General features: G+C 42.2%; 1 protein-coding gene across 1 annotated transcript; it reads right to left on the reverse strand.

Annotated features, from left to right (window-relative positions):
* Positions 1-867: 867 nt before the first annotated feature.
* On the reverse strand, positions 868-12,421 carry LOC139717069 (uncharacterized). The gene is made up of 9 exons (XM_071628577.1): positions 12,225-12,421; positions 8,750-8,968; positions 7,903-8,092; positions 7,384-7,637; positions 5,527-5,970; positions 2,752-3,033; positions 1,945-2,370; positions 1,248-1,680; positions 868-1,042 (listed from the first exon to the last, which is right to left on the reverse strand). Exons 1-9 carry the CDS (start codon positions 12,322-12,324, stop codon positions 868-870), a joined length of 2,523 nt encoding a protein of 840 aa, XP_071484678.1. The 5' UTR covers positions 12,325-12,421.
* Positions 12,422-13,409: the final 988 nt, after the last annotated feature.

Below are 13,409 nucleotides of genomic sequence, written 5' to 3' on the forward strand. Positions count from 1 at the left end.
GAACAACTTCTTAACGTTTTTTCGCGTCGCGTTCGAATTAATGATAAAAGGAAACTCTTTGATATTTCCATTAATAGTAACAACGATTATACTGTTTGGCAGATAAATTAGTAACTTAAGAAATAGTTGTGTTCATGACGCGTTATTAAAGATCTCTATCTATCATAGAAATACATACATAGACACACAAATATAATATCATGTATAAATATAATATATACATTCTATATTTTCTATATTGATAAATAAATGTGTATATATTATATACATATATATATATATATATATATATATTCAGTCATTTCGAATTGAGGGAGTACAGCACGGAAGGGGGCAGCGCAATGAAAAAGAGGATGTATGGGAAACGAACTCGATGCACACTTTTAAATACCTTGCTGAAAGAACTGACGTAAAGAGGAAGGCACTGGGGGACGAGATGACAGGCTGCTTCCGATCATCCTTCCATGTCGCCCGAGAGGATGTCAAGCCGACTCGCCAATTCACAACCCTCATTTAGTCCATGATGTACAGGGAATCGTGTTTTTCACCAATTCCTAAAATACCTAAAGCTGCAAAGAGAAGGTCGCTCTACGTGTGGAAAAAAAAATATGGCGATGACGAGGGGAAACGGAAGGGGAAGGGGAAAGAAGATACCTCTGTGAAAGATGACTTACCTTGGAAGAAGGCATCAAACCATGTTGCTTGCGTATGATCTTCCAGAAGAGTTTCCTCACTGCATGGTTCCTCAAGAACGTATTCACGACCGCCCAAGTTTTATCTAGTTTACCTAAAGTTGTGAGTAGGCATTTCATCAAGGACACGTTAGGAGATTTGATAAAGTGTTATTTCTGTAAGTAAAAGACCATCCTACCTTGGAAGACGTGTGGAGCATGCTACGATGCGGTGATGCGGTTCTGATACCTCGGATGCTTCTCGAAGTCCAAGCATCACGTCTGCCAGACCAGTGATGCTTGCAGATTTACTCCTGTTGTAGGGATGCGATCCTCCGCGGCTGTGACCTACAGCTAGATTATGCAATGCCCTGTAGACGGAAACTATTATGATTCTCCAAACCATTTAGCTTTGGTCTGAGAATGTTGTCAACCTCATTCACCAAGAAACCTCATTGCCATTACGGGTATGTAAAATGCTGGTGGCCAATGAATCGTCATGGTTAAGGATGATGAATAAAATACAAAAAGGACAAAGAGAAGCTGAAAAGAGAATGAAAAATAAGTGATGAATGCAGAAGATCGATACCTCTACACTCCTGCTTTTTACAGGAGATGATGGAGTCCTCCCCGGATGTCGTTTCGAACTTGAATTCGGGTTGCGGCCGCTCGCCTCTCTTGAATTCCATGCAAAGGTAGCCGTAGTCTTCGCATCCGAGCTGATTGATGGGGAAATTTGTCTTGATACCGTCAAGCTGCAGAGGTCCTGGACCCTCCAGCGGCGTAGCCTGGTTGAATTCGTCTAGGACCTGCGTTTGTTCGTCCTTGCGGGGCCCGCTTCCATCGGGGTTCTTCGAAGCGAATAGTCCCATCTGCCACAGATTTTCGCCTTCGATGTCCGCGCCATCCGGTTCGAAGTTGATCTCAGCATCGATTGTAAGAGGCGATGGCTGATCAAAAGGAGCGTCGCCTACTTCTGGTTCCCAGTCCATGTCGATGGCAGTGGCACCTTTAAAACACAAGAATTGGATTCAGAATGATTTGTGCGTGCTTCACCTGCATTCATTATTATCATGTTTGCATCTTGATCGCTTGAGTGAAACCTAGTATAATTCGGAGTATACCTTTCGAAGAGTAAAATATTTAAATATATATACTATATATATGTATAATGTATATATACAAACATTTTCTTATTTTCCGTTTGTCAAATGCATTTTGACAGTATTAAGCTAATAATGATTTGAGAGAGAAATATACTTGTACTACAAACCTTTGCAGCGCTCTCTCATGTCTACACACTTAGTTGTCACCGAGTCATCGGGCTGGGCTTCAAAGTCAAAGGCTACACTCGCCTCGGGATTCTTATCGAGATCGAAGCAGAGGTAGGGAGCTTCCTCGCAACGGATCCCCCTCATGTCGAAGTCGAAACCGACCTGTTCAAACGGTAGGTCTGAGCCCTCCGTGAGTTCGGTCGAAGCGTCGGCCGGGTCGAGAATCTGTTCCACCAGACCCGTTTTAGGTCCAGATCCATCAGGATTAGGACTTGCGTAGGCAGCAATCTTCCAGAGGTTATCCCCCATCACATTTGTCGAATCTTCGCCGGTGATGCCGGTCAGGTCTACCGTTAACGGAGTCATCATATTCTCGAAAAGGTTCTGATTGCCCAAGTCAACCTCAAGGTCATTGAAAACAGCCCCTATAAAAAGAAGCAACAGGCGCCGAGACCGAACATATCAAGACCTAGTCTACAATGGAAGAATACGATTCTGCTGATTTATTTGGAAAGATGTGTATTCTCAAAACTAAGTACGGATCATATCAGGTCTTATCCATAAATGAAAATGATTGTGAGTACTGCACTAATAATATAAAAATGTCCCTTATTCATGACTTTTCTTAAATCGTAATTCAAAGATATCACAAACTTCAACAATAGAAACAGGATTGCAACTTAAACAATGTTAGCAAGAAATGTGCTGATGATTACGGAGTAGAAGGATAAGAGCTTATTTCATGCGTCTCAACGACCTTAGTAAATCTTGCTTGTGAGCTTGGTGGTGATATTTCCCATACTTACGCGAGGAACACTCTTGTTCTTTACACTCAACGATTGTGTTCGCTTCCCTGGAGTCATCTACTGCACCCTCGACCTTGAAGTAGTAGAGCGGGTCTGGATCATCGCCGCCTGTGAACTCCACGCATACATATCCAAAATCATTGCATCCTATAGTGCCGAGTTCAAACTGGGTTCCGACCCCATTAATCGGCAGGTCACTGTCCTTATCTAGTGTGGTTGAAGCTTCCATGTTATCAAGGGTTTGTTGCACGTAGCCGAACCGCTCTCCCTCTCCGTTGGGTTCTGGCGTAGACATCTGTTTGGAAGAAAATTGAGAATATGCGTTTAGACTTGATCCCTTGAGGCCGTGTCACACCTTTCCGGGCAAGTCTTGCGTGCAACCCGGAAGTCCCCGCAGATGACCCGCACATGACAGTAGGCCTACCTAGTACGTATCTCACCCGTAGTCGCCCGGAGGTGCGCAACCATGTTTAGGCCCCGTCACACCTTTCCGGGCAAGCTACGCGGGCTTGTTGCGTGTAGGGATTTTTCAGCATACCTGACAATTTTTGAGGGCGGACAAGGATTTGGCCGAGTCAGTGCATGTGTTTTGCTTGCTGGACGCGTTCTACTTAAATTCTATTTGCGGGTATACTGTGTGACCTGTGTGCCAGGCGCGTGGGGGCTGACAACTCAGTGAAGGAATTCCTCAGAAAGAATGGCAGAAGTCCCGCAGAATGTCATTATCTTGACTGCATACGGGGACTGCGAAAAAGTCATCCTCAAAACTTGGCTGCGGTTAAATCAGTCGTGCGAGCAACTACAGGCGAGATACGCGCTTAGTACTGTCAGGTGTGGACCAACTGCGGAGAGCTACGGGTCTCCCCCAAGTCAAGCCGCAAAACTTCCCCAGATACGGTATGACGCCTTGAGCATGCTCAAAACTTGTTCCGAGTGACAGAGGTACCGAGAAAAGTAGGAGACCCTTACCGGCAGCACCTCGCAGGAAACTCCAACACAGGTACTTCTCAGTACCTGTAAGTCGCTCTCGGAAAACTCACGCAGGTCACACGGAACACACGTAAGTAGAAGGTAAGTAGCACGCGTCTAGCAGGCAAGAAAAGTGCGAAACTCGCAAATATTCTTGTCCGCCCGGGAAAACTGCGTGCTGGAAAATTCCTCCTCGCGCAAGCCCGCGTAGCTTGTCCGGAAAGGTGTGACACGACCTTACAGGCTAGCTGATCAGTGGGAATCAGTGGAAATGCTGGGAGAATGATTGTTCCAATCCGATTCATTCAAGAGTTTATTGTATCTATTGTTGTGTGAAAATGATTTGCTTCAGAATGGTCTCATATTCAAGTAATGTGCAGTTTAATGCTTCCAGGTTAGCGTCCCTGGTCTGACGGAGCATTAATCTGCACATTATTTGAATATACCGTTCTGAAGCAAATCATTTTCACACAACAATAGATATACAATGAACTCTTGAATGAATCCCATAAGGATTGGAACAATCATCTCCCAGCATTTCCACTGATTCCCCCAGTTACGCAAGTGAACTGAACGGTTCTTCGTCTCTTATCTTCCAAAAGCCTGTGTTACAATTATGAACCCTACGTTTGGGTCCTTTTGGATACTATGAAAAAGGACAAATTTAACTTTTCAGGAGCAGAGTTAGAGTTCAAAAAGATGGATTTATGGCAATATATCGTGAAGTCACTTTAGGTGAGTGGAACCTAGGGCAGCTCAAGTAAAAAAGGCGTACTCTTCCAGTTCTCCTTCTCATGGACGAATGGCAACACATTGAAATGTCTAAGAAACATTAGGAAAGGAGGGTTGGCCGGCATCAAGCCTATAAGAGTATAAGTCAGAAACTGAACGGATGATTTTATCATCATCTTTGCCCAGTTTTCCCTCTTACTGAGCACACATTCCACTTTCTAGATCGCCTTCTTGTTTCATTTTCCATCTGAGAAGATAAGTCCATATTCAGCTACACTATAATTATCTAGGTTGCCATGGGGTCCAGTTGGATGTGAACGGGACCACTTCACCTGGTTAAACACCCTGCTCTTTGCTATGAGTAAAATGACGCCCGATCTTTTACGCGCACGAGTTGTGACTTTCTCACACACGAGACCTCCATTTTATGTCTTATCCGAGGGACACAGAGTTTTGCCTCTTAGTACAGGGGACGGCATGATTACACACAACATTGCTCAGTGAGACTTCCCGGTAAAACTGACCACAACACCTCGTCTCCTCATTCTGATACATTCGAATCATGTGATTATTTGTACATTATATCAGAACGATTCACGGAGACACTAAAGACACTGATTCCTCCCAACTCTCAACGCGTTCCCTTGTAAGCTATACCGTCTCTCGAAGCTGCGTCTCACACCGAGACACCAAATCATTACCCACAGCTAGCAGATGCGTCCAATGGAACTGACCGCTTACGGAAGAAAGCTACAATCCTACACCCATCGGCAATGCCGGAAGAGTTCTTCCTCTGTCCGTTCAAATTCTCTTCAGTAGCTTCAGTGTTGTACAAATAATATTTTTTTTTTTTTTGGTTTGAATGTCCCGCCGAACAATATTTCACGTGAATTCCCAATAGCAATCAAAATACACGTACAAACTCCTTCTCCCTTATGTTTCTAAATCTGACTTCTCAATTTGATTTTGCTGGTATAAAAGGAAAGCTCTGTGATATTATGCTAATCTACCGATATATTCATCCTGCAAGTGTTGGAACGATTTCCAATTTGAAGAAGGTTGATTTTCACTTACTTGACAAACATTCTTGCTCACGGCAACGGGTCAGCGTGTTAGCTTCCTTCGACCGATCGACTGCACCGTCGACACGGAAAGCGTAGTTAGGCGTTGGATTGTCACCTCCCGTAAATTCCAAGCAGAGATATCCGAAGTCGTTGCAACCCACGGATCCTATCTCGAAGTCCGTCTCGACATCCATGAGCCCAAGAGGACTGCTGTCCTGTAAGGTAGTGCCTGCCTCCCCTGCGGTAAGAGTCTGGGGAACGTATCCGAAGCGCTCCCCAGTGCCATCGGCGTTCCTGCTCCCGTACATGCCCATGCGCCACAGGCCACTGCCAGACAATTCCGGGTTGTTCTCGCGAAAGGTGACCGTACCATCCAGACTCACGCCCGTGGCCTGGCCGGGGATGACTGTCTCAGTGGGTTCCATGGTCCACTCGAAGTCAGTGGCAATAATTCCTGCAGAGTGAGGAGTGGGTCAATTATACATTCTAGAGATTGATATACTTCTTGAAAAGATAATGTTAGAATAACTTCTCTTTAAAGAAATTGTATGAGTTGCCATCAGAAAACACTTCAATTTCGGGGGTACCTGTGGTCCATTCAGTCTCCTATTCAAGATGTTCCGTGAGGTCGCCCCTTTACATTGGTAAATGCGACAGAAAGCCATCCTTATCTTTCTGTTTTTAATCGGAATAGTGGTTCACAATTGCTAATACGCCTATGTGTTTCTACGGTATGTAAGAAAAGTTAAATTGATTCCGGTGCCACAATAGTTTATAGAAAAGCATTTATGTCGGTTTATTTACGAGTTTGATTGCAATAATACGTAGGAAAGTGATACTGTCAGAAATATTGCACAAAATATCAATCATGCAATTATGTACAAGGCAAGCATACAACTTGACAATGTATTCATTTATTTTTTATTTGATTTGATTTGATTCTATCGGTTTTTCTGTTATCATTGTACATGCTCAGACAGAACATGGTACAAGTGAATACACATTGCTGCTATTGTAGCACATAGAGTTGCTGAACGGTAATTTGGTCTCCCCGAGATTTACAATGTGTAACAAAATATATCAGCAATACAATGAATAATACAGAAGGGCTATAGTTTAAGCGTAGCTTGATTACCTTACATCCCTTATACATAATACATGTTGACCTTTAAACCTAAACATTTTAGAAGATAGAGTGGGGGCTATATCGCACCACATGAATCTCTAAAAAGCCCCCCTCTCCAATATAAGCGAAGGCCTGTCACCCCTGTCGCCAATCATTTTACAACCTCTTAAATCACCACTCTGCACTTGCTTGTTACAGATTGAAAATTGACTGGTTGGCGGGTTTGTTGGCGGTTGGCGTCGGAATGACGTCGGAACAACGAACATCACCCACCAGAAATGTAAAAGACAAACTAGGCAAAAGCTGCATAGAAATTTGAAATAGTATGGAGTACATAATATCCCTTAATATTTAATATGATTTGCCAACCTTTTGACGAGCAGTCATCTGTTTGTCTTCAGGTACATTGTATCTACCGCAAAACGTTTGCAAGGCGATCCTTAATCGGTAGACAAGGGATTTGCAACTACTCGGCAACCGGTGTTAGATACTTACCGATCGATTGGTTGTCGATTGTAGCCACTGCAAAGTGGCTGCTACCTTTGTGCATGAATGGCCAGACCCCAAGGTGGACACAGCGCTCCACAAATACTCATCATTATTGATATTATAGCATGGATGATATTGTACACTGGAGGGCTGCTAGAAGCTAGAAAAAAGTCCTTAGATCTAAGCCAATTGTTTTCCGTAGTGCTCTTGCTTTATTTAAGTTTTGTACATTCGTAAGAATACTTAATTCACCTTTGCACTCAGGGGCTCGGGTACATCCCGTCTGGGCAGTTTGGTCAGGAACACCTGATAATGTAAAGGGCAAGTCGCCTTTGGTCCTTGGTCTTTCGCCCCTTTCAATTCGGGTGCAGATGTACTGAAGGTCCGAACACTCGGCCATGGGATCGTCGATGACAAAGTCTACATCACTGAACGCGAATTTATCCTTCTTCTTGTAGTCTTGATTCCTCTGATCCTGAGTTAAGACTTGAGTCTGGAAGGCTGTTCTGTTGGGATGTGAAGAGGATATTTGAAAGTTAGACCAGACTCCGCCAAGTGTTAGTACCAAAGGGGTTCGGCTAATGTAAGTGAATCGGATTCGGAGACTACAGAACACGGCAACAGCACCAACATGAATACCTTGCACTTATGACTGTAACTAATATCACTGCCTTGTGAGCAATATACTTTATGTTAATTTATACATTTTTCAAATCCTCTTGTAAGAGTGTAACTGCGCCCTCAAAAAAGTAATGATAAGTTAGCGTATACCTCTTTCCAGTTCCATCGGGATTATCGGATGCCCAGGCATCGAGCCGCCAGAGATCCTCGCCCTGAGCACTAGTCGTGTCTCTGCCTTCCTGGAACTTGATGGGAACGTTGAGCTGCAGGCTGTTTGATCCCCCTTCGAAGAGTGTTCCAGAGCTAGTCACCGCGGGTTTGACTTCTTTCACTCTCACGTCTTTAGTGATAGGAGAAAACCATTGTGATAACAATTACCATTTAGCTGCGGTCGGACAGAATGAGGATGAATATGATAATCTAGCATTCACGGACCCTTTCAATATGTCCACGAGGACCTGGTATCGAGATCAAGATATGAATCGATCATAATAACTTTACAAGATATTCATAAGTTGACACAGGTAGCATCCCAGGAATATTTGGGAAATGTGAGTGTTATTTTTCTTACTGAAGCTAAGCTGTATTGATAAGCTTATTGTTATTAGTATTAACAAAGTGGATGCGCACATTGTCTTGTACACACAGTCGAACGGGCAATTACACACTGAAACAAAAACAAAGAAGCATCTGTCATCTGCAGACTATTCAATGATTTTTTTCTTCATAGAGTTAAACATAGGGACTTTGTTTTATAACTATTGTACAAACAATATTTTTTGATCAGAATCACAACACAGTTTAGAGCATCGTTTCTCTTTTCTTAAAACCAAAAATGATATTTTGCAGACTAAACCGGAAAATATTCCTGTTATTCCTTGTCCATTGTTTTGTGTGCGTGTGTGTGTGCGCGCGCGCATGTGTGTGTGTATATATATATTTAGGGGGCGAGTTCACTTTGATTTGAAAGAAAAAAAAAAGGTGTTTGCAAACTTACTGTAAGGGCAAAGGAAGCAGCACTCTCCGAGCGGCTTGATTGGATCCGGACAAAAGGCTGCTTGACAGCTTTCAATCACACACGTCAGGGTGGCATTGTCGCAGGCACACGTGGTGCAGTCGTCTACTTTCCACTCGTCACCGTGCATGTAAGGGGAACCCCGGTAGACGCACGGGAGGAGATTCTCTCCGGAGCTGATGCTCAAGGACAACGATTCCTCTGGCAGGACAGGGGAGAGGGTGTGGGTGGGTGGGGCGGAGGGGGGGGGGGGGGGAGGGAAGAAAGAGAATTTTACATATGATGAATGACATGTATAAACATTTCTCTTTTATTATCATTTTTTATCATTTGTGGTAAAATTACCAGATGTATAGTGTTTATTTTCTCCCTCGGAAGCGAAACATTACAACTTCTGTTTTTGCTGTAATTGCTTGTCCGCTTTTGATCTTTGAACCTTGATCAAGATTATACCTGTCATCCTCACGTAATGACCAATGGCGGAGCTAAAGTGGATTACTTTCGAGGTCATGGGCTATAACGTCAGGAGTATTTTCGGAAATCATAATTAGTCCCATCTCCAAACTGTAAGGTAAAGCATATGGTTTTGTTTTTAACAGCGAACAAAAAATATTATAATAAAAAACAAAAAAGAAAAAAAAAGAAGTTCAGTAGTTGTTATTTCTGTTTATTGATGTGGTTTTTGCTATCGAATAAGCGATGATAATTCTTTCGAGTGTATCAAAGATGACGTGATTATTCGTTTACAAAGTCATATACATTGTATTTTACCACGTTGAATAAAAGTACTGCCTCTTTGGTGTTAGTCTTTTTCTCATTAATCTTACATTCCTCCTGCCTACATCTGCGAAAAGTACCATCACTGTATGACTCTTATTTGAACATGAATAACAAAATTGTAATCATCAGCATGTTGGGTCACGTGACCTTCTTCTTGGATCAAATTTTGAAGGCACCTACAAACCATCGAACTCCAAGGGTTTCCAATCCCTTGAAAGATGTGAAGCTTCAAATTTCTAGAGCAATTACAGTATTGATTCAATTGTTTATGTATGTTTCTACTGCAGGAAGTTCACAAGAACCCAGTTTGACAGAAACGGACATTAAGCGGTAAAGTAATGTATGTAATACATAAATGCACAAACACAAACGAATATAATAATGATTTATGCATTATATCATATAACATAAAATCATAAGATATACTGTGTGTATATACGTTTGTTAACGTGTGTGTATGCGTGTGCGTGTGTGTGTGTGTGCGGTTTTTTTTTTTACTAACACACCTTTACCCATTACCCGTTACAACGAAAGTTTGATGAGATTCTGAGAATAGATATCCTCAATGAATTATCTTTTTTAACTCCCTGCTTTGAAGTAGTAACAATAGAATACTATTGTTATTTGAACCTCAAAATTTGTTAGAAAACCGGTTACTATACAAAGCTTTGAAATTGTGACGCAGTCATGTGTGCAGAGATTATACGTCTAACACGTTAATTTAGATAATATTACTTCAAACATGCTGAAAAGCCCGATACCCACAGTGACTGTGCGACCTGAGCCTGCGATTTGACGCGAGTTGATAACGACCTAGAGCACCAGATCGCACCAGATCCCCAGATCGCACCAGATCGCTGCGAGTTAGCGCGATCTAATTGCGGACGCGACCTATTCGATGCCCACTGTTCGAGCTCTTTGCGATCTCACGGAGACTTCCCTGGGAAATGTATTTTGTCCGATTTCCGCGCATGCGTGCATGATCGAAGAATATGCAAATTGCGTATCTTCTTGCACGCCGACCTTGTTGATCCTTGTGGCTTTTCATCCAGGAATTGGTCAGGCTTGCTTTTGTTTGTTTGTTTGTTTGTTTGCTTTTTAAACATAAATTATATCATCAGCTTTCGAAGGTGTGTTCGTTTGTTTTTAGGGTTTCTGCACTGCAGGTCAACCAATAATCAGCAGTTGTACCAGACCGATCCAGCTTGGAGGCCCCTTTGGCCAACTATTTTTGCTTTCTTGGCCTATATTTTGGTAACCGATTGCCTCCACATTGTAAAAGAGGTCTTGGTCCCTGTCTCACTGCACGATTATCTCTTACTCAAAATCTAGAGATAATGGGGCTTTTCATGGAACAGACAGTTTACGTCATCTTACATTAAGTTATGTGACTTTTAAAGGGGAATTACAACGCAGCTGAGAAAGGGAAAAAATTCTGGCGAAAACAATGAAAATTGGATAAAGATGGAACGAAAATAAGGATTTCAAAACATTTCAAAGTTTCGCTAATTTTTCAAAAAACAGTTCTTAAGCAGTCAATACGAAAATGCAAATAGTGGAAGTTATAAGATCGTATTCTTTCACAACTTGCCATGTGGTTTGTACATAAAGTTTCACATTTCCAATTTATTATTCAAAAGCAATTTTGTCTTGGTCTCAAATCTTGATTTTTCTAACTGATCATTATTCAAGTTATTCAAGCAGGAATTATATCATATTTTACATTTTGATAACAGACACATTGAACTTTGTCTTTTTTTGTACACTATAGCAATACCAAATTGAGAGGTGATGGCATCAATTTATTTGCAAAGTGATATCAACTGTTCAAGAACTGTTAGTTTGAAATTAGTTAGTGTGAAAGTAGTGAAACTTCCCAATGCCATAGCCTCTCTGGGTTTTTTTTTTCGATTTTGGTCAAACTTTCACTATTACACTTGTCAGATTTCAATTTTTCTTATCAGATCGACATACAACTGAACTTGAATTCGTCTTTGAGACTCAACTCTCTTACGAATTCTCTTGAGTTTTCTACCCTTTTGGAAGGACGAGCAGGTAGGTTTGAATGCTTGTGAGCTTGCACGGCGTGCAATCTAGGCCGATCTGTGGTCGCTCACTGTGCGACCTGATTGCGAGTGGGCGCGACTTAACCACAGGTAGCAACATTTTTTGAACATGTTCTTAACCTTGCGACCTCAAGTTGGGCGCCCACTGTGCGGCCTCTCCGCAACTGGCATGAGATCTCTCCAGCTCGCTCCAGATCGCAGGCTCAGGTCCCACAGTGCGCATTGGGCTTTAACATTATCATGTCTGCACAAGTTTTAGGAATGTGAATGTTTTTATAAAAATATAATTTTGTCGAATTCTCTTTATATATTTTTTTATATCATTGCCATGCTGTGCCAACGCGAATGTAGTAGTCTCCTACGATTATCGTGTGTTTTACGAAGACTTAAAAACAAAGAAGACAATCTAAAATTCGAACAGATTGTCCTGCAGAATAAACATCACTCGAGTGTACTGTTAATATTTCCCTAATCACCAAGTCCACATGCAGCTTTGAGGTAAATTTCCCATTGAATAACAAACAGCCATCGAAGACAAGAAAATTAATGTACATCAAAAAGATAAAAATAAAAGAATGAAAAGACAAAGATGAATACATCTGAAATCTTACCTTCTTGTCCATGACAAACAATTGCCAGGGTTGCCAATACAATAAGCCCGAAAAACAGACCTTGCTTGTGTCGCAAAAGCCTGTCCACCAAGTTAAACATGGTGGACACTACTTAGTCCGGCACCGCTTACAGAGAGACCCGAGAAGAAGAGACTAATGTTCCAAGCTGGACGATAGAGACTACGCCCGCTTTCTTCACGAAGTCCCCTGGCCAACTGACAACTTCTTCAAAACAGATGTTAGCTTTTAACCAAAGTCTTTCGTGACCCTGTATCCCACGCGCGCTCTGCCTTGCCGTCGCCCTCGTTTTTCGTTTGATGTCTTCTTCTTTGCTTTGCTTTTCTTTTTCTATTTTGAGCAATTTGGTTAACTCAAAGAGATGACGTGCACGTGCAGTAGGAAATAACAACAGCTATCGTCAGCAATGCTGAAATTGCCATACTCACAGAACTCCTTGTAAGCACCTCTGTGTCAGCCTACGGAGTGATACGTGCCGAAAGAATGATGACGTCACGCCAGCAATGATTCTCGACGATCATGGTCGAGGAAAAAGAGAGGAATGAGGAACATGACAACGACAAGATAGGGAGTGAAAACCCAAATACCTTGCAAGGAGTCGGTTAGATTGCGCATGACTGATATTTATGTCTACTACGAAATGGCCAGGCTTGTAAGATTTCATAATTACAATGCATTCCTGTTATAATGGACACGGTTATAACGAAATTCCTGTAAGAACGAAGTAAAAATTCAAGCCGCAATGTCATCCACTCTATGCTTGTATTGTTTATTTGTTGGTTTATAACGAAATTTCGAATTAACAAATGAAAACTAGCTCAAGTCCCGAGGACTTCGTTATAACGGGAGTCCACTGCAAATTGCTGCATGGGTTCGGTTCTTTTTTTTTCTTTTTCTTTTTTACTGTATCATTCTCAAACTGATCTTTTAGATCTGTCACGAGGGTTGCGTTGTATACGGGTCGGTAAGTTCTTTCATGTGAAGCTTAACCTCCTAATGTTTTGTTGACGTGTAAGCTCTATGGCATACGGGCAGGAGAGCTAGGTCCTCGGGATCTGGTGGTCAGTCGAATTAGTAACGGTCAGTCCCCTTCACTGACCTTTTGATGCAGACATCCTGCATGCCCTTGTATCTGGTGATCACATAGTCGATCCGGTGTCAATGTTT

The sequence above is a fragment of the Diadema antillarum genome, unplaced genomic scaffold (genome assembly GCF_040938485.1).
Source record: "Diadema antillarum isolate AM-2024a unplaced genomic scaffold, OU_Dant_1.0 scf00000071, whole genome shotgun sequence".
In the NCBI taxonomy this organism is placed as follows: Eukaryota; Metazoa; Echinodermata; class Echinoidea; order Diadematoida; family Diadematidae; genus Diadema; species Diadema antillarum.